Below are 22,156 nucleotides of genomic sequence, written 5' to 3' on the forward strand. Positions count from 1 at the left end.
GCCCCGCCCCGTGCGGACGGGCCGGGCCGGGCCGAGCAGGGCAGGGCAGGGCGGACAGCGGCGGCCCCCGCGGAGCTGAGGGCTCAGGGGTTCAGCAGGTGCAATGCAGCTCCTCATCTTTGCGAACCGCAGCTCCTGCGCATCTCGTGCCTTCCCAAAAGAAGGGCCGGGGAATTGCGCTGCGTGTCACCCTGGAGCTGACAGCGTGTTCCACCCACGCGCTTTTAGGAAATCACATTCACCTTCTGACATGTAATTCCCTTAAGGTAATGAGTACAGGCAGGAGCCGTACACAGCTCCGTTACAAATCCCTCATCGCCAGGCACTCATGCATTTCTGAACTCCACAGCAATCTCCCTCAGGCCCCATCAGAGCCAGGGAAGATGGCCTCTGCCATCATCACCTCTTGTCTGTATGGCCCAGGCGTTCTGTAAGCTCACTTTCACCCACTGAGATCGCACCCCAGCTGTTCTGGACGTGACTGTGCTGCATGACAGCACACAGAAACCTCGAGCCACAGGCAGTGCAATTCCAAAGCAGCTTCCCCAGAAATCGGCTCCACCCCATTCTGGACCCTAGGAAGGGTCAGCTGCAAGGCAATCTGAGAACCATCACCTTCAGGAAAGCCTTCTGGTGGTTTCCCACACCAAGAGGCGTCACCTGAAGGTCAGATCAGCATCAGCACCAATAATGAGAAGCTGCAGCAGCACAGCTGGATGAGTCAAACATGTTGAGTGCATCTGGATTCCTACTGCAGCTGGGCCAGCTGCAGTGCCCTTTCCCAGAAAGACAGAATTAAATAAAGAATGGAGACACCCCCGCAACTCATCACTGCTGCAGACCAGCCTCCTCAGCTCACGATTACCCCAAAAGAGACAGCAAGGATGAGAGATGTTATGTGAAAGGACTAAGACAGGAGGTGGTCTCTGAACAGGAGCAGCTAGCAGATACAGGGATTTTTCTTCTCAGAGCTGACAATGCCATCAGCATGAGTCAGACTGGGAGTTCGCGCACACTATAAAACAATTTGTGTGGTATGTGCATACATTTAGGTATGTCCATAAAGGCTGAAGAAAATGACAAAGTAGCAATAATTACAGACATGGAGGGACCACCACGTAAAGCCATGGCACAGGGCAGAACAGCGGTCGAGCAACAGCTGGATAGATTTTGTCCTAATGGCTTCACTGGTCAATCTAGAGCAGCCAAGTGACATTTTCCACTGTGCACACTTCTGTGTTGCCACACTCTGGGAGCAGAACCAAGCTTCCTTGAAGCTTTCAGGCTGCCTGGCTACTGCCATCCATCCCTTCAAGCGCTCCTATGTCCAGCGCACCTCTCCTATTTTGCACTCTTGGTGTTCTTTTAGCACAGCCCAGTGTGAGACAAGCAGAGCTGGGTGTGCAGAGGAGAGGCCAGCCCTGTGTACAGAGCGGGTATTTAAAAGATTCCTAAGAAAAATCTCTAAATGTAACCAACAGGCTTTTCTCATTTACAGTGTGTTTGACCCTACAATATGCAATGACTCATGGCAAGTTAAATGGTTATTCAGAGTTGAATTTAAGCCCTGCAATGACAATAGATTACAAATATGCCCTTGATGAAAAAGAAGAGAAACAGTGTTTTCTCCTCCAAATCTGGGAGGGTGTGTGGGAAAGTCTCTCGTTAAAGGAATGAGTAACTCAGTATTTGTAAACCATGAATCAACTCACACAATCCACAAACTGAAAACCGAATACAAGTGGTGATTTTACTACCACAAGTTTCGGCACTACTACAGCAAAGACAACAGACAACCAAATGATAAAATTTTTTTTTTATTATTCACTTTTGAATTCTTTTACACTTTCCTGATTATTTTGTGTAAGGTGAAACTAGAACTGTTTAAAAGACATACACAAATCTAGTACATCAATAACCAGGTATTTCTTTTTGCTATACTATTCTCACAACCACGTGTGTGCTAGGCAATATAACCGTCACAGAAGCAAACTTTAGGCAGAATACTGGTCAGTAAAAACAAAGCGAAAAGAGCTACCAGATATACAGACAGGCTCGGTTCCACATTCACTACTGCATTTATCAAGCGCCAAGTATTAACTGCACAATTTGTTCAGCTAGTAGAGGGGAGTTTTAAAATCAGTGCATGAAATTCTCTTCAGCAGACAGATGGACAAACAGATGGATCCTATACCTAAGTGGAATGTGAAGGCAGGGGATGATACCACGGGACTGATAGGTGACTATTCCTAATCTTTTCCACTGCATTATTCACGCAACTCTTACTAGGTTTTGTTTAATGGGAATGTTTGAAACATGACAAGGTGAGGACGATGGGAGCTCAAATATTACAAGCATTACAGATGTGTAGGTCTGCATTCCAGTACAAGATGGGAAATCCTGAATATTTGAGCCAGTACTTGAGTCAGTTTCCTGGTACTACCAAAGAATGGCAGACAAGAGCTGAAGAATACAACAGCACTGGCAGCTCTCAAATGCCCAAGGAAGAAACCTGTCCTTGGTGAGGTGCAGGCCTCATCCACCATCCTGACATCACCAGGAACCAAAGAAAGGATGATGCATATGGGAGTCCAAAACTGCTTTAATGGAGTTTAAACAGGTGAAAGGGTCAAGGATGAACAGAGTCCAGTGGGAGAATAAAGTGAACTAAAAGATGGCTCAGTGGATTACTTAAGAGGTTTTCAGGATAAATTGAGAATGGGAATACCATGGAGATTTTGATTTACCTAAGACTAAAGTAATGCAAAAGTGGCAGATCACTTCATGGTATCATTCAAACTTATAAGGCCATTCAAAAAATTGAATCTTCTCCTATTGCAAGTCCATGGCAGCGAACCAAGAGTTTTTACTACTGAAGAATATCTAAGTTGTAACTAGGTAAAAGTTATTGCTGTGGGAAGGGGCTTAGTCATGCATGTGGTATGAGCATGAAAGCACTTTGAGAAGTCAAACCCCAGTTATCTGCCAGTGTAAAGAGTTTGGAAATCAAGCTGCTAACTCCCCTGTTTCCCTCCTCCCCAAAACAAACCCCATCCCCAGAAAGACAGGATTGACAAAGTGAGCTTTTGACTGAAAGTGGTGCCTCAGACTCGGTTACAAATGTCTACAGAGTGTGCCTGTTCAACTACCTCATAGCAGTGTCCCTAACTGGAATGCCATACATTGGATTGTTTTCCTTCCATGCCCCAGTGTCACAATAGAATCTCTATAACTTTCTGTACAACTTTACAACAGAATTGTACTTCAACTATTTTGGTGCCAAATTAAGCTCGCCAGAGTTAACATAATTGATGTCTACTTTTCTACCAATAAGAGTTTTGTAAAGTCAATTGCAATCACAAAACCCTTTATTATTATTATTATCATCACAGTGTTCAGTTAAAAATATAAACACGGTAATCGGAACTGTAAATGTTCAGAATAGGAAAGTTCGGAATGCCATTGGAATAACCGACCTCCGCTCTAGGTACACAAAACACCAACCAACCGGTTTTACCCCACAGACAGTTTTTGCTACGTTGAGGTTGTGAAAGTCAATGTACTATTCTTTTTGCTTGTCGCACAAAGGGATTATGTGTAGGATACAGGGTGACACTGAACATATAGTGAAGCGTGACAGCCATTAGTTCTCTCCCTCCCCAGCATCCCCTTCATCTCCCTGGTTTTCCGACGTCCATAGCTGTAAGGAAATACAAACACGTGTTTATGCTGGAAGCACAGTTAATTACAATTGTCAGGAAAGGGAAGACAGCGTAATTAGTAGTAGCTGTGCAATTTTCTCAGCTAAGAGCAATGCAGAACTGAACTTAATAGTAAAGCTGAAGAATAATAAACTAGAACATGAATAAAAGATAAGCAAGAAGCTAGCACAAGCCAGGAAGTTCCACATAAAACTGTTGAGAACAAACTCCACTCTGTGTTACAAAGGCATCTGAGTTTGTTACAGCAGTTAACAAGTGATTCGTAGTTTGAACAAGCAAGTCTAACTGGTCTGGTTACAAAAAGCATCGCAGTTAACACATGCAGTTAACGCCTCAGAAAAAGCTTTTAACGGCACAGAACCGCATCAGCTTTCAGATGCTGAGTCCCACTTCAGAGTGCAGCAGCCTAGAGTGCAGTGGTTTGCCCCATGGTACTCACAGTGAGGTTGTCCCTAAGCAGCTGCATGATCAGGGTGCTGTCTTTGTAGGACTCTTCATTCAGCGTGTCCAGCTCTGCTATCGCTTCATCAAATGCCTGAAAACATGAACACAGCCCTTTCACACTCAGCTTTCTGAAGTCACTTCTGCTTATACAGAGCTCAAAATCTGCCCCATTACTATCCACATTCTATAAAAATGCTTCTTGTATTTTTCTTTTCCACCACGAGAAGAAATGTAAAACAAAGTGAGCACCAGATCCTAGACAGCCAGGGGAAAACATAAGTCTTCAGGGGTGTCCAGATAAAAGCCCAGAAAAGCTTTACTAAATGCCAATACCAAATACTGAAGAGGCAAGAGCACTCTATGTGTCATGCTGAAAAATGGCTCACATAGCTTGAAGTCAGGTTTAAGACAACACTTAAAAAAAAGAGACTTTCATTAAAAGGAAGGTCTCCCTGGTCTAAATAAGCAGTGAAAGACAAAGGTACCATCACTTGAATGAGTATATATTTACATATACTGTACATGAGTCAACAGACGAGAAAATGGAACACAACATTTTTCGACAGTGAGGAGGAAGGTTTCCAATTTCTTTTCAAAACAGCAGAGGAAATCAGGTATGTTCCACTAGAGATTAACAAAGCCATTCTTCCCATCCATCTGTTACACATGAAAATCAATACTGTGAGTCTGAGAGCCGTAACTGCTATTTCTTCATTCAGGTTTCAAACAGATGTAAGCATTTGAACTAAAAAAAGCAAGAACAGCAGCAGCATTTTACAGCACAGCATCACTTCTTGCTACAAAGTCTTACTGAAATGCATATTAAGAACACAAAGATTCACCTAATGCCATGTTATTCAAGTTACTACCAGACAATTTTCACAGACACAAAAAGCTCCATTTAGAAGACTAATCCTATTTCAGGAAGAAGGCTAAGGAAAAAATGACTGGCTATTTGTTTGCCACAACCCATCACAAAAGCTCTTTTTGGTCTCTGGAGAGAGAGGCACACATGCATATGGATAACAAGGACATTTAGGGCTACAAAGACTGGCACACAGACAACACTTCATGTACTGGCTAAGTGCTTCAATTTAAATAAATATTTCACTTTAGAATTGCTAAATTAATTCAAGTGTTTTCAATTTTGACACAAACACATTCTAAGAGAATTAGGTGGACATTAAAGAGGCAATTTGTCTTCCCTGTCACTGGAATAGCTGCAGTAGCAAATTAGCCTTACCCAAAGCTAAGCTAGTCCAGCAAACCAACTTACCTGAAAATATACTACAATGACAACCATTTAATGACAGCACTTTTAAGGAATTTGATATGAGAAAGCATAATCATCTACAAAGTGCTACTGTAACCATGTAATTACCTCCTCAGCCTCCACAAAAATTGGTGATATGAAGAGTCTGCTTACCGTCTTTGCCAGATTACAGGCTTTTTCAGGAGAATTTAGGATCTCATAGTAGAAGACAGAGAAATTTAGAGCCAAACCGAGTCGAATGGGGTGTGTTGGCTGCATCTCTTTCTTGCTAATTTCAAATGCCTCCTGATAAGCTTGCTGGGAGTTCGCTACCGTTGCTGCAAGAAGCAATTACAACCACATAAATACACAGAACATCTCTCCACTCCACGGAAGAAGCAATTAGACTCTCAGCCTAGATCACCATGCCATCAGAAATTCATACAATTACCTATGCACAGACACTTCTTTCAATGGTTTTACAAGCAAAAGCCTTCCACTTACTGAACAATTAATGCTGAAATAGATTTTTTAATAGAAACTTAAAATAAAATTTATTCAACAAATTCCAACCACTCTGAATGGACACAAACTCTACTTAAGTGTTCTGGTTTCAAACATTCATTTCCAGCCCAGCTGAAGAACTGACAAGTTATCAATAATAAATGCAGACAAAACCATATGGGGAAGAAGAGGTAACTCAACTGCTACACTTAGGTCATGAACTTTGTATTTCAGGTTGGGGTTTCAGGGCAAAGCCAACAGTCCCTTCCTGGCTAATGAGTAACAATAAGCTCCATACTGACATCAAGCTAAGTCTATAAGACATGGACTACATCAGACACTCACAGGATTCAGACTGTTCAGCACTGCTTTCCCATTTCAGAATTTATTACTTTAGAACCCAATATCCCACATTTGTATGGAGAAAGTTTGCAAACAGTGAAGACTTGAGCTGAATTCCTAATTTAAAATGAGATCAAACAAACTAAGCATTTTCTATGAGAAAGAAACCTACATTCTCCAGGAAAATGATTTTACACTGCCACATATGCTTGAAAACTAGCTACTGTGGTCAGAGGCTGCAAGCAGAGTTTGACTGCATTGATGAACATCTGTCAAACACTTTTAATTTCAGTGAAGTCTTTCTCCAAAAGCGACTTGCACTGCACCTACCTTCATAACTACAGAGCAGCAGTGAAAAGAAATAAATACATGATGTTGGGGAAAAGAATACAAGTGGGTTTTATACTTGATTCTGCTTGGCCCACAGAGAGAGATTTTATTTCTACTTACTTTGCTTATTGTCCCCAGATGCCACCTCAGAGAGGTATCTGTAGTAATCACCTTTCATTTTCAAATAGAAGACCTTGCTTTCAGGCTGCGTGGCATTGACAATAAGGTATTTATCCAGGAGTTCCTGAGAAAGATTAAAAAAAAGTGGTGTTTCCTGAGTCATAAAAATAATGTCTGAAACAGAGCCTTTGTTACAATGGTGAGCATGAACTGTTCAAACAGTAACAATGACTTCTGTCATGACTTACGTAGACTCATGTCTTAATCTCTTTGCCTACTGCTGTCTAAACTCTGGGAAAAAAAAGATAAACTACTTGTAGCCTAATCTATGGAGAGCTGAAAATGTGCTATGTTGGTCCTACCCACAATTCCCTCCTGCAGGATCTGCAGGCTATCAGGGCTTAAGCCTGCTGATGCAAACCCACATCCATGACCAAACTAATGAAAAGCAGCAGCTGGAAATTGGCACATCTGGTCACTTTTGCTGCCACAAATTTGAATTCTATGCAGAGCTATGAAATTGTCCACAATAAACTGATTCTATCTCCAACTTCAGCTGAAAAGTTTGACAGTGGCACAGGCAGCACATGTGCACTCAGAAAGAGATGCAAAGATTGACTGCACTGACAGCATCTGCTCCTGACTGATCTTAAGCAAACGCAATAACAATAAAAGGAATCCCTCTTGTCTGAGTGAAAGAAAGAGCAAAATCAGTCTGAAAAATACACACCTTCTCCATGAAAAAAAAGTACAAAACAAGACTCAGGACATCAGCATTCATTAATTAAGGAATTTAAACAGCAGGCCTTTTAGCAGGACTCATGTCAGTGCCCCAGATCTAAATTTGTTTTCATGGTGAACCCCCTCCAGCCAGCACGCAGGGGTCTTCAACACGGTCTTGTTTGCTTTTTGCTGCTAAAAAAAATACTCTTTTATAACAAATTCCCTCAGAAGCAAGCCAAATGACTTAGCTCCATTCTAGGAGCTAGAATTGGACCCAAGTATGTAGCTATGCAAAATTATTCCCCTGCTAAGGTGCTGCAGTGTCTACAGCACTACTAAAATTCCTTAAGCCTCTCTGAAGAATGCTGCAGTACTAACTACTGTTATTTTTGCTGTTGGATTATTACCAGAACATCATTGCAGATATCCTGCAATTCAGCCTCAATTTTCTCACGATATTCTTTTCCCATCTGCTGTTTCTTCTCGTTTCTCTCTGTTTTCTGTTCGATGCTGGAAATCACACGCCAGGACGAGCGGCGGGCACCGACCACGTTCTTGTAGGCCACGGAGAGGAGATTCCTTTCTTCATTGGACAGTTCATGTCCCTGCTCAGTGACAGCCTTCATAGCAGCAGCCATGTCATCGTAACGCTCGGCCTGCTCAGCCAGCTTGGCTTTCTGTACCAACTCACTTTTATCCATGGCTGTCCTGCAACGAGCGAGGAATAAAAAGAGAGAAAAATGTCTCGATGGTCTGCACTGGGAAAGTTCATGCTGAAGCAGATCTTACAGTCAGTAATAAAAGGGAAATCTACTGTAATAAAGTAATACAAAGGGTTTCTTTTAAAAAATGTATTTGACCTTTTGCCAAATGTGTATCATTTCCATGTGTAAATGACTAATGACAGTCCTGAAGATACGAAAGCATCATTCTTCAAAATGCAGCAAAGCACAGCCCTATGTGAAGCTCTCCTCTTTACCAGCCACAGCTCACTCAGCTGGGGAGATATTAACTAAGAAACCACCAGGTTGCTGGGGCTTTTTCAGGTTTGTTTGTTTGTTGTTGCCTGTTTCCCTCCACTGCAGTACAAGATCAACTGCTTAGGAGCACTGAAGCACTGGACAGCTCCTTCTGACACTGAAGATTTTTGGCAAGTTAGAGGAGATGTTTCTGTGGGTTTACATAAACCATACCCAGGAAAGCTGTAGTGTTGGCAACTATGGAAAGTAAATTTAAAATGTTCTGCCAGAAAAGAACGTGGGTTATTTTACATATGCATCGACATACACACAATGGACGACTCTACACAGCTAGGGTGGCTGCAGTCTCAGGTTTTCAAGACCTTTTAAATAACATTGACATTCATAAAATCTGAATGGGATGTGGCCCACACAAAAAAATGGGATTGGTCACTACTACAAAACAGACTGCTTATATGGAATCAGCTTGTTTATAATTTCTGATAATGCAGTTTAGCAACCAAAGCTGTGAAAGCACGTCACATGGCCACAGGGTCACTGAAAAGCTCAGGCCAGGGAGAATGAATAAACCACCCAGGGCCAGGTTCACAGGAGAAAGTAAAGAAGCTTCTTTGCCTTTATCAAAATGGACCTCAATACTTCACAAACTTACAGACAACCCAAATTAATCCATAAAATTTCTCCAGGTGTGCAGGTTCACTTTTGGACACATCCAGAAATGTTATTCTCATCAGTACCGAGCAATAACTATCCTCTCCCAAATCCTAATCAGGGCTCTCACTGTCTAGGTAAGCTGTCAGGTTGAGACTTACAGCCTAAAAACCACTTCTAAAAAATAAAAGCCAAACAAGAACAGTAAGTTTACATTTGTATTTCACAGACTTCTGTTCATTACAGAAGCATCTACAGTCCTATTAGAAAGAACCAAGATGCTGAAAGAGATTGCTGCAGCCTTTTTCCTGGCTCTCATCTTTGAAGATTCCAGTCTGACAGGCTTCTGATGGAGAACATCTTGCACACACTGCTCAGCTTGTATTTTACTCCAAGGATCACCTACCACACCATTACAGAGGAAAACCAGTCCCCTGTACCAAATCCTCAAACAGGACAATGAGACACAGACCCAAATTCCAATTGTGATACATTCCCAAATTCACACACTGCTAAGGTTGAGTCCTAAGTACAAAATTATTTTGAGATGAGCACATTCTGTATCTCCAGCTGAAGATACTCCACTTTAGCAAAAAAAAAAAAAAAAAAAAAAATCACCCAGGATTATCAAGTCAAACCTATTTCACATAAAAGTTCCTAAAGTAAACCCAGCAACTAAATGTACCTGCTCTGTATCTGCAAGTCACACTCCTGCTTGTGTTTGATCCTTTGTAGATTCTAATACATCCATCTTCGTAAGGCACTCAAAGAAAGGACATGGAATACTACAACCAGCCTCCTGGAAAGGGATCTTTTACTGGTAAGTGAAGTTTGGCTCTGGTTCAGCTCCATTTCAAGTGCTGTGTTTAAACCATTGGATTCTGGGACCTATTGAAAGGTGCCACACAGACTTCAGATCAAAGCCCTCAAATTTGTTTTCATGACAGGGTGACTGTGGGCAGCAGTGTGACAACTTGTGGTAAGGCATGATTCATTTGGTTCTCTGTTCCCCAGTAAGCTTTTACCCTGGGGATATTACCATTGGTTTCCACAGGCTTATCAAACAGCTAGCTCCTGATGATGGAAAAGGTTAAGTGGGATTTGTGGTGTGCTTTGTTTCTTCCTACTTTAAAGGCTATCACAGCACCAATGCAGAACAAGCCCAAGGAAATCATCAGACCATTTCCCCTTGAGACAACCTATCCCACTTTTCCTTGTTGAGTCTATCAAACCTTGTAAACCATTCCCTGAACTCAGTACTATTTGCAGACTGTGTGCCCAAGGCAGGAAGTAATTTGTGAGTGGTATTTCTCTAGTCACTCGCTAAAATCTGAACATGAGCAAAGTACACCTGAAGAATGCTTTTTACATTACAAGAGCCAACTTTAAAAAACAAGACATTGAAACTAAACAGTTTCAGAGCACTTTTAGTTTCTTCACTGTCTGCACAGCTTCTAGAAGTATTTCTACTACAAACATCTTATCTTCTCCTCTTCTTCTCATGGAATGTGATTGTTATGTGGAAGCAGCCTGCTTGTTGAAATGCAGAGGCAAGTAGCTCCAACTGAGTTTACATTTTGTCATTGAAAAGTCACTTAGTTTTATCTTTGATCTGCACTTTGCCAATAGTGTTCTAATCTGTAGACAAGTCATCTGTGCAGAATTCTGTTTACAAACAATATCGTTTAGTTTTGAAAGGGTGCAGAATTTGTTTTATCAAGCTCACTGACATATTTATATTTAGATGCAAGACAGTTCACAGGAGTCAATCGGTTCATATAAAGACACATGAAGGAAATCACAAAGGGAACTGCACATGAAGGAAAACACGGGGGCACTAAGACCTAATGGATAAAAGAGATCCAGAAACCAGTTTAGCATATCAATTATACAAGTAAAATACCAGCACAAAGATTAGAATGTTGCTTCCCATCAAGCAACTTTCCTCAGCAATGTAACTAATTATGCACATGAAAGTAATTTATGCATATATGAAACTCAAACTCATCACTAAAGATGGAGCTCCTGAGTACTTCACTGGCTTAGTTTTGACACAAGAATTCAGTATACAGAGGCTTGAGTTTAGTTAATTTGTGTTAATATCTGTACTGTTAGTAGGCTTGCTATGAAACACAAGTATTATTCAGTAACATGGATTTAATAGAACTTAAATGCAGTAAGAAAATCATTGCCCACACCAAAATATCTGCCAATGACAGTAAGCCTACCATTACTTCCTTCTCAGGATGCTGTATAAAGGAATACTTAAAATCCTCAAATGATTCTCCATTGCTTACCTTGTTAGAAGCTTGGAGAGAGCTTTGCAGAGCTATGCTGGCTTGAGCTCCAAAAGAGGGAAGTGTTTGCCAGAAGGAAAAAAGATACAAGGAAAGGAGTGATGTTTGAAAAGGCAAAGAAGCAACTATCAGTTATAACTGGTCCCTCCCAGAGAGGAGATGAAAGCCACACTCTAACAATGGACCAGTGTGCCACAGTCTCAAACAAGCAAAGCCTAGAGCTAAAAATACACCTAGGCCACACACAGAAGCCATCTACCAAAGGTTACCTGCAGCTAGGAGCAAAACACACAGAGGTGATGAACAGGAGGCTGACAGGAATGGTCTATTCTAGCACTGATAAAGCCATGCCATGGTGGCAAAGGGAAAAGAGGGAAGATGGAAAAAGGAGCAGAGACGTGCAGATCACAGCCATGGAGGAGTCCTGAAAGTTGCCTGTTCTAAGCAGAAGATTCTGATATTAGATGCATTAACACAGTTCAAATTCTTAAGACACTGTCTTCTTAAGAATCTGTCCAACACAACTCAGCAGCCCTCAAAAAAGAAGTGGCTGGACATCCACAATAAGGAATGCCAACCACTGCCCAGCAGTCACAGCCAATAGCACCAGCTGCCAGAAATTTCAATCTCCTGAAGTCCCACACTCATAATGTCATTTTTTTACTATTTTTTCCCCTCTATCTCCCATACAGCCTGGAGCTGTTTCGATCTCTCTTACAAATGCAGAAGAGCATGTATGCAGGGCACTGTGCTTACTCACACTCCAGAAAAGCTTTTACACCTGTGTAGACAAGACTGAAACATATCACAAAGTACCAAAGGTAAAGGTCAGGACCTGCAAAACTCATTAGTACGTAGCTGCCTGCATCTTTCAGTAGAAGATGCAGTGAGAAGGGGACAGTGTGGCCAGCCTGGGAACAGCACCTGGAGTTAGTACACCCATGGATCTTTCAAGAGTGGATGGACACACAGAACTGGAGGTTTACATCCCATTAACAGCTGAGGAGTGAAACATGCAGCTTCAGAAGACTGCGGGATTTTGAGAACTACAGCTTACTATTTAGCACTTATTCCATCTGCTCTGTAGCCTTTATTGGTTCCCATTTCTATGGACTCTTTAGGACAAAGCCAAAACACATCAGAACTAACTGTGCTTAAAGTCTGTAAAAATCAAATGAAAACTGACACTGAAAATAATCTGGCTTATATAACATATCGAACTGACAGGACAATGCTAATAAGCTTACGTTGGTCTGAAGTCTGCTGCTCTTGATGACCTGTTCTTCTGATGCTAATTAAGTCATCGATTTTTGTGTACTGTTTTTCTCTCTACAGCAAGCATGAGAATCTATCAGACCAACACTTCCACTTTGTAGAAAAGAACTGGTAAGAAAACAGCGCAGTTTTGGTTTGACATACTGGTCCCTAACGAGTTGAGCAGAGCTGCAGGTTAACAGACCTGCATATTTCACTGTGAGAAAGGAATACAAAACGAGGTTGGGTGAAATGGGAGGCAATCACACTTCCCAGTCACAAGCTCTGTAAGTCCACTCAAATTCTAACAGAAAAAGCAGCAGACTGGTACAGAATTTGCAGTTCAACATTCCAACGATATGTGAACACACCTTATTTGATTTCTGGACAGACAATTCATTCTGAAAATAAACATTCACTTGAGATGAGTGGTATCTCAAATTACAGTTCTATAACCACAGAGAGTAAGAGCTCTGGGGACATAATTTCTAAAATAAACAGAAAATCATTCTCCACCATTCAGGTACACACATGCTGACAAAAGTACCTGCATGATGGGGATGGCATTCCCTGTCAACTGGACAGTGCTTCCAACATTTATTTCTTACAGAAAATGGAGTGCAACTCTTTCAGGTGAGTGCAAGAAACCTTCCTTGCTTTCCTGCAGTATTTGGCATTTGATTTTATTAGTTGTGTTTCTCTGGATGGTTCCCTCAAAGGCTACCACGGGTTGTTAAACAACTGATTAGAAAATGAATGGCTCTGGTAAAATCTGAACAGCAAAATCTTCCTGTCAGAAGCCTGGGTATAACAAGTTCAGTAAAATATCCTGCGAACATAATGAGGGAAAAAGGAGCATGACTTCACAGCTGTGATATTCTTGCTGACCTTGTGCAGCACATAACTTCAACCTCCTCTGCATCCACCCTGGCCTTCGGCTCAAATCTCTATGCAAATGTTGAGATAAAATTAACATTCTATAAAGCCATGCCTCACCCTGCTCTGGCCATCTGCTGCCATCATTACTTGTTGCTTCATAAAATTGAATAAAATTACACTCAATGGTTTTCAGCCTCCATAGAGAATTACAAAATGCCTATGAGCACTACCAGCAGCATGTGGGGACACTGATATTGTACGGACATCTTACATTCAGTGAGAGCAGCCTTGTTCTTCCTAATGCCAGGCTGAAAAGCAGAGCTCTGCTCCTGCCTATGGCCCTTGCTCAGGACAGCTGCAGGTGGAGACACGCTGGCACTTCCACAGCACAACATCCCCACATGGCAACACCTTTTTATTCCAACCAGCAGAATTGTTTTTGGCTAGAATCCAGGTGGAAATTGTGAGTAAACCCAAAATATCTTCCCCCCGGCATAAAGTTCATGCCAAACTAATGTATTCATATCACAGGTAAATCACTTTTGTTAATAATAAACTGACAGTATTTATATTACAGGGTGGGGCAAGAAATGTGGCCATATAACAGACACACTACTGTAATGCCTGGTATTAGGATACCACACGGATCAGAGTAGGAGCTTTTACCTCATTAACCAAATAATTATTTACTGAGCTCCTCCTCATCCGAGTTTATTCACATGCATCACAAAAAGCTGCATACTGGCACAGGCCTGCTCAGGAAAAAATAAAACGACTCAACATCAAAATAGCAGAGATCAGAACATGCGGTACTGACATAATGAGGTTGAGAAAACTGCACCAGGCCCATCTGTGCAACGAGTCTATCACTTTATTGGTACCCATTTAATAAACAAAATATGATACAGGGGATATTTTTTTGTAGTCCTTTAATATGAAGGGAGAAAAAGGCACTTGTGTCCTTGTTTTCTTTTCCAGACCAGACTGTATCTCATTACTGCTTTAAAATAAAAGTAAGCTCATCTTTTTTCACATAAAAGTATTACAATTTCTGACTGAGGTGTCCTGTGTTAGTGAACATGTGAAAACACAAATATTCCTACAGCTGCTGAAGATACAGAACATTACCAACACTGTCAAAGTCTCTGACATCTTTCCATGGGAATTTAGCTTTTATGGTGCTGCATGATGTGTTTTTTGTTTTCCTATCACTGGAAAATGTATTTTAACTATTAATAAGAAATCTATCTGAAAACAACCAATTTATATTGTGATCTTTGTGTGAGATGCATTTATGCCAATACAGTGATCGTGTGCCACGGTTATTTCAACATCCCAATTAATACCTGGTTGTACCTACCTCAAACAAAACCCATAGCCGCTAGATCTAGGCTAGATCTACCCTTTTTGTAGGCTGGGACTAGCTTGAACCAACCTTATTTCCCTGCGGAGTCCTCCCTAAACGCATCTCTATTCCCAAATGGACACGAATGATCAAAATCGGGAAATAACAAACGCATTTTGTTCCCTCCTAAAGCGTTCATACACGGCCATGAGCACCTACGTGTGCGGGCTCACGGGCACGGCCCCGGCAGCTGCGCTCCCCGGGCTGGGCACGGAGCTGCCGGCTCCGGGCAGCCCGAGGCGGGCCCGGCCGTGCCGCGGTGCGGGCCCCGGGCGCGCAGCGCTTCCTGCCGGGCGGGCCCAGGTGAGCGCGGCCGGGCGGGGGCAGGCCGGGGCGGGCTGCCCCGCGGGTCGCGATGCCGATGCCCCGCGATGCCGATGCCCACCCCGATGGCGGCCGCGGGCCCTCACCTGGCGGCGCGCGCGGATCCCACGGGCGGAGGCGACGGGAGCGGCGGCCGCTCGCACGGACACGCGCACACACCCTGCGGCGCTCGGCCCCGCTTCCGCCGCGCGACACGCCCCTTCCGGCGCCAGGGGGCGCCACCGCCCCGCGCGCCGCCCCAGCGGGACGGTCGCCATGGCGACGGGGCCCATCCCGCCCGGCCCGGCTCGGCCCGGCCCGGCCCCGGGGCTGAGCGGGGCCCGCCCGCCGTGTGAGCGCACCCCGAGCGGGGAGAGCCCCCGAGACACGGCCCGTGGTGCGCTCACACGTCCGCACCCGGCGCGCTGCGCGCTCTTTGTCTCCGCGGAGCTCGCTGGTGCCGCAGGAAGCGCTGGGGTGGGAGTCCCGCGGAGGGGGTGCTGCGGCCTGCAAGTGCGGCAGTTTCTCCGGCAACAAAAGAAACGGTTTCTGGTTTTCTTGACTTTTCGCGCTGCTGTTCTTTGGCCGGACCTCACGGTAGTCACAGAATCACAGAATTGATTAGGTCGAAAAAGACCTCTAAAATGACCGAGTCCGAGCTGTGACTGAGCACCTCCATGGCAGCTGGAGCATGGCACGGAGTGCAAGCACCACCAGGGACTGTGACTGCGCTCCTCCCTGAGCACGCCATTCCAAAGGGACATATCCTCGGAAAACAGGCAGTGCGGTTATTCTGTGCACCCTCAAAATTTCACAAATGCTTTGAATTGCAAAATCACCTTTAAAAGCTGTTTTAGTAGCAGCTCCTCACTACAACTTCAGTTGCATGTTTTCACTGAAAAATCAAGATCCTTGCTGGCTAGATAAGTTTTATGCAACTAATAAACTACATTTTCTAGGGAAATGGCAAAAGGGAGCATTTTTGGGGCATGAGGAGAAGTCTAGCTTGGTCTCCAAAAAGGAATCCAAGTAAAAGAGTTCAGTTTTGTAATCCATATAATCCTTTTGGATAAGAAGTGACAGGACGCACAACTCAATCGCACTGCACCCAGATCTCAAATTTATGGCAGCAGCACTTGTTAAAGTGTTATTATTTGGGCTCAGTTCAATTACAGCATCCCAGAGTCCAATTTTCTACTTTCAGATACAGTCCTGGGCTCATCAAAGTCACTGTCAGATTCCTTTTTGGTGATGGAGGGACTTCATTAATTTCCTGCTTAGTCTCAGTCCAAAGGTTAATTACTCTGGAAAGTCAGAAGGAAAATTACTTGGCACCCACAAGTTATCTTAAGCTGCAAACACTGATTCAGCTCCATTAGTTGCTGTCATCACTCTCTTTTTTTCTTTTCTAGGCAAAACTTGTTTTTTTCCCTGATCTCCGCCATAATCCTTATCTTCTCAGTTCCTATTTGGGCCATTCCCAGTGTTCTTGCTGAGGCCTTGTGGGTGCTGATTCATGGCAGAATTACTTGGTTTTGACACTCCTTGCGCTCCTTGCCTGCACATCTGTGTATCATGCTCAGTTTGCAGAGGTGTGCTGTCGACACCTGCTCATTTAGACTCCCACTGTGCCTCCCTCACCCTCCTCCCCTTCCTGCCTGCATTGTCACCGCTCAAGGCTCTTACTTCCAGAGAGATGCACTGAGCTCCTTTCATACAGCTCCTCCACTTTGTCCACACAAAGTTCTCACCATCACCGCTCAAGTGCTCGCAATCCTTCTCAACCGGCGCTTTTGGAACGTGCCACCTCCACCACAGTATCCAGGCAGGACAGTTCCGTGCTGTGTAGTCATAGAGGTGAAGCATCACCCTCTGCTTTCACAGAGCTCCTGCAGCTGGGTCCCTGCTGGGTCAGAGGCCACTGAGACACAACTGTGTTCATGATACAGATCATTCCTCCCTGAGCTCTTGCTGCCCTGGGGCTTCCCAGTCCTGGGCCTGGTCTGCTGCAAGAGATAAGCAGGGCACCCTGCACTTCCTCCAGGGATGGTGAAGGCTGGAACCAGCACCAAACCTCAACTCTGGAACAGCTTGCACCAGCAGCAAGTGGTTCAATGTGTCACCTTTTGGAGGAGGAGTGCACATCTGCTCAAAGGATGTGAGACAAGAGATACCAAACTGTGCAAGAACAGCCTTTACCTCAGGGACAGGCTGGATCTATGAGTAAACAAGCACAACAGAGAGACCAGCCTGCCTGGTTCTCCAGCAGAAAATGTCTTGCTGTGTGTTTTTCCAAAGAGACACATTTCAGGTAGATAAGTGTGAGTAATAAATGGAGTTTGGCTTTAGCAGCTGGTCAGCATTAACCCTGTCACTGCCCTGGAGAGCACAGAGCAGCTGCCCTGGGAGAGTGCTCACACTGAGCTACAGCCTCACAGAGAGTAAACCAGGAGGGAGGAAATCGCGGGATTCGCTCTGAAAGAGGAGACAGCTCATGGCCCAGGTGGAGTCCCTTTGCTGGAGGAGTGGTTCTTTACAAGGACCACCTTGTAAGTGCTCTTACAAGGACCCTTTGAAGGGTGAAGCCTGGACACCTCAGGCTTCACCCTTCAAAGCAGGCTCTGCAGGCAGCCGGGGCTGTGAGGACACTTTGTTCCTGTCTTTTGCAACTGATTCACTATAGAATTTCCATCTCCAAACCACTTCTCCTGCGCTGAGTCAGTACTTAGCATCAAGAGCAGGTAAAAGAAGTGGAACAAGCTCTTGGACAAGGATGCCAGTTGCCCAACAGGGAGGGCTGGCTCTGCTCCGTGCGAGCAGCAGTGTCAGAAGCTGTTCCCAGCAGGTGGCACAAGAGCTGCTCCGGTCCCTGCTCTGGGCTGCCCGTACCTGCCCTCAGGTGTGCAGCTTCTGCTACAGGAAAACTGAACCTGAGATTTGTACTAAAATAAGTGCATAAAGCTTTGTTCAGAAATTCCATGCTGACGAGTCGCTCAATTTTTGTGATTTTTTTTTTTTTTTTGGTTTTGGTCATTTGTGTTGAAAGTAGTAGGTGTCAGCTGCTGCGGGTACCAGAAGCAAACAGCTGATGGCACTGCATGATCGCTGTCCCTGGAGCTGATGTCTCCCTGCAGCCTGAGTGGAAAACGAGGGTTTCACTTCCATGCTGTAGGAAAGACACTCACAAAATGCAATCACCACCTATTAAGTATATATTATTTCTTGATTGTTCTGGTACTCATTTTCCCAATCTTCTGCTCTGTGTACGCGAGTGTACAGCCTGGATGTTTAAATTGTTCTAGAGCTGGATCTCACAGCTCGCTAAACAGAGGATTAGGTGATGGATCCCACATGGAAGTGGTGTAGTGGTTTATGGCAGCTGGCTCAAGTGGCCTGCTGGAGCTGACAGCTGGGATGTCCACCAGAAGTCTCATCAGAATATTAAGAATTCCATCATTTGTCAGTGCTGGTTGTGGTGTACTTTGAATTGCACATGGTGGCCCTAAGAAGGAGACTTGTATAGAAGCATCAAGGAACATGAAAGAGCAAAACAGTATTTTTAAAATTAATATTTCTGCAATAGGAAATTTTAGAAAGCTCCAAGGGAAAAACTTCTGCAAAATGTCTTGTATTTTCTCTGTGCATAAGCCGCTTGTGACATTACAGACTACTGTGATGAAGTTAAAACTGGAATTAGGTTAGTTAGAACTAAAATTACAACTAAACTGGGCTCAGGCATAAACATCTTGCATAGGATAAAACTATTAATAATTAAATTAAAGCAATTAAAGCAACATTTAAAGCAAAGAGCAGCAGGTTTTCCTCATGGTCCCTGCCAACTAAATTCTAGACTAAATAATACTTTGTTTGGGCATCTTTCAGCCCTTCCTTCTGTCCAAGAAATGCAAGTGGTTCAGTGCAGCTTCTCTATTAAATGTGATTTGGACAAAAGTCAAATGGCTGTTTTAATTTGAAGGTGTTTAAAGGTCTGAAGGTGACTTTAGAGAACTCAGTTAAGAGCATAATTGCAAAGCAACTTACAAGAAGTAATTGTGGGAGCATGAAAATATAAATGACCTAAATAGTATAAAATAGTATGATGGGAAATGTGGTTGGAACAAATGTCTTGGATGGGATAGGAATTCAGCTCCAGGAATGCAATTTTGGCAGTAGTGCCCCAAACAGAGAATGCTATTTCTGGGGAAATGCACTGAACTCTGGGTCATGAATTAAACTCAGGTAATTTATGTTCTGCTCATAAAAAGTGGCAGTGCAAAAAAACAAGCAAAAATGGAATGGAATATATTGCTGTAAATTTTGTAGCTGCTGGGACCTGGAGAGTCGTCGTGTACTTCTGATGCCAGGTAATGCCTAAGAAAAATTCAAGCCAAGGAACACATAGCAAAGCTTCAAAGCTGCCAACTCAGTGACCCTGAGGAAATCCAGTTTCAAAGCAGCATTTGAAGAGAGGTTTGAAGAGGTGACTTCCCAAACCCTGAACTTTATTTATTAGCTGTTTCTGACAAGCTCTAAAGAAAGGCAAATATCTTGATATTTTGAAATTGCATGGCATGTGTTCATTTTCATAGGAAACTCTGATCTTTAGGAAATACCAATATTATTCCATTTCCCGATTTCTCATTCTTTTCTCTCTTGGTATTTAATACCAGTCTGCTGTGTAGAACTTCCAAGCCAGTGTCTCTTCCAAGACTTGGCTGCCTGGGTCCCACAGAGCTCCAGTTTCCTCACAACCAGCTATCTTCCAGGTCCCTTTGAAGTGGGATTTCTGCTAGAAAAGCAGCTATGGGAGAAATAACCCTCCCTGTGGTAATGACTGGTAGGTCTGCAAAGGTTTTGATGTTTCACTCCTCAGTATGTGCAGGTCAGCTGGAATTCTTTATGGGGAGATGCAGCCAGACAAGAAACCTCCGCTTGGCAGAGGGATGGTCCCTTTGGGATTTGGTGAGATCAGCTTGGACTAGTCCAGGCCCCTTATGGAAAACTGGGAGAAAAATCTCCTTAATACACAGAGTGGTGGAGCTCCTTCTTTGGTATAATGCATAGGGAGAGTCTGGCATGACGTTTTCTCTGGGTGTCTCTGGGGAAAGACAGCTTCTCTCCCAGCAATACGTATCTGTTTCAGGCCATACTTCAAAGTCCAGACTGGGGTTTTGGTGTTTGCTTTTCTCCTTTTAAACAGGAACTGTCCAAAGGGCTAAAAATCTGAAGTTTAAAGAACTATACAAGCTGCCTGGAGCTCCAAAGTGTTTCTTTATAATTAGTATAAATGCATTAAATATTTAACCTTCATCTTGTGAAAACCCTGACTTTTAAAAAAGAATTTACAGCACAGGGTGGAGTTTTATCTGCTCCTAAATAGGACAGCAATTTCCGTCTTTCCATTTCTGCCCCAAATCTGAAATTCCAGAGTGCAATGAATCAATTGCAGAGGAGGAGATGACTGTTCATCCACCTCCCCGTGCAATTGACTCTCAAAAACTTGATTTTATTCAGACGAGTCAGGGTGAGAGTTCTGAAGCAGCACGACTCCAGCTGGATTCTTCAATCTGGCTTGTGGTTCAAGGTGTCTTTTTCTTAATAAGCACCTGCCACTAGACCATTAATAGTTTAACAGTCCACAGCTTCCAAGGAAATGCTTGCCAGCAGTCAGAGCTGGAAAATAACTCAGAGAATGGCATAGGCCTGATAAAAGGATTAATAAATCATAGCCCTGAGAGCTGTGAGTTCAGTTTTGTCTGACACTGGCTCTAAGGATTATTTTGTGCATTCAGTGCTCTTAATTGCTTTTTCTCCCTGGAAGTTTGTGTGCAATCTATCTCTGGGATAGATTTGGAGAGTTTTTCCAAACAAACTGAACTAGACTTCTTCCTAAATTATGTTTGAACTCTGGTCTTTACAGACACCTGTATTTGAGCTGTACTGAGGGGGCTGAAAAGCAGAGAGGGAAAGGAGTGACACGTCTTCTCAGGCAAAAGTAGAATATTTTTGCAGAATAAAACTGCCAACAATTTCAACCTAGCTCTGCTATTCCACTTTTACTGGAATTGTTCCGTCTGTTTCTCTGAAAATGAAAGTCTGTTTCTACTCCTGCCACCTGCTATTTCCATACGAAAAAGCTGTTTGGTTATAATGAAGGTACCATTTCTCCCAAGGGCGAAGTAAGGACATTTCATCACACTGCTCTTCCTGAAATTTCACTAACCAGATTCAATATGTTACTAGATTTGATCTACTTTTTCAGAAAGCTTAAAGCCTTTAAGGGAAACCTCAAGTTCTGTGTGAGTATTTACAAAACAAAATGTCATTTCCCTGCTGAACTGTAAGACAGTCTGATCTGGCAAAACAAAAAAGAGAATCCAAAACCAAGATTCACTTTAGCTTTGAGACTTAACCAGTGACAAGCTTTTGGAAATCACAATGATTTCCAAGCACAGAGCATATTTTTTCCCAGGCAGAAACCAACAGCGTAAACAAAATGTTCCTTCATGCTGACCTTGATTTGAGCAGTGGGGGGCAGTTGAGGTGGCCAGAATTTGGGTTTCTGAGCAGGTCAGCTTTAGCAGATTAATTTATGTTTTTAAGAAGCTGTTTAAACTGTCCCTTGACTCCAGGAGTAACTCTCCAAATGAGTCACTTTTGATATCCACCTTTTAATGAACCCCTTGACATCATAAGCGTTGTTCTCCTGCTTTCCAGGAACAGAGCAAGAAAACAGTATCTGAAAGCTGATACTGGGCCACCTGAGTTTCCTCAGCAGGATTCCTGGAAAAGAATCATGGAAAATTGATCCTGCTCTTAACATTTGTACGGCTGACTCAGTATCTAACCCGTGACAGAGTGTACTCTGGAGTACGTGACACCCAGGAGTTTATAACAAAATTAGTTTGATCTTGCAGGCCTGAATCCACTGCAGGAGAATCCCAAATGGC

The 22,156-nt window shown here is 43.4% G+C and overlaps 1 protein-coding gene across 1 annotated transcript; it reads right to left on the minus strand.

Moving 5' to 3' along the window:
• Positions 1 to 1,801: 1,801 nt before the first annotated feature.
• On the minus strand, positions 1,802 to 15,422 carry YWHAB (tyrosine 3-monooxygenase/tryptophan 5-monooxygenase activation protein beta). The gene is made up of 6 exons (XM_041419263.1): positions 15,314 to 15,422; positions 7,845 to 8,145; positions 6,715 to 6,838; positions 5,593 to 5,756; positions 4,162 to 4,257; positions 1,802 to 3,700 (listed from the first exon to the last, which is right to left on the minus strand). The coding sequence occupies exons 2-6, from the start codon at positions 8,136 to 8,138 to the stop codon at positions 3,644 to 3,646; spliced, it is 735 nt and encodes a 244-aa protein (XP_041275197.1). The 5' UTR covers positions 8,139 to 8,145; positions 15,314 to 15,422; the 3' UTR covers positions 1,802 to 3,643.
• Between the last annotated feature and the right edge of the window lie 6,734 nt (positions 15,423 to 22,156).

Source organism: Onychostruthus taczanowskii, unplaced genomic scaffold (assembly GCF_017590055.1).
Source record: "Onychostruthus taczanowskii isolate IOZ18803 unplaced genomic scaffold, ASM1759005v1 scaffold60, whole genome shotgun sequence".
Classification (NCBI taxonomy): Eukaryota; Metazoa; Chordata; class Aves; order Passeriformes; family Passeridae; genus Onychostruthus; species Onychostruthus taczanowskii.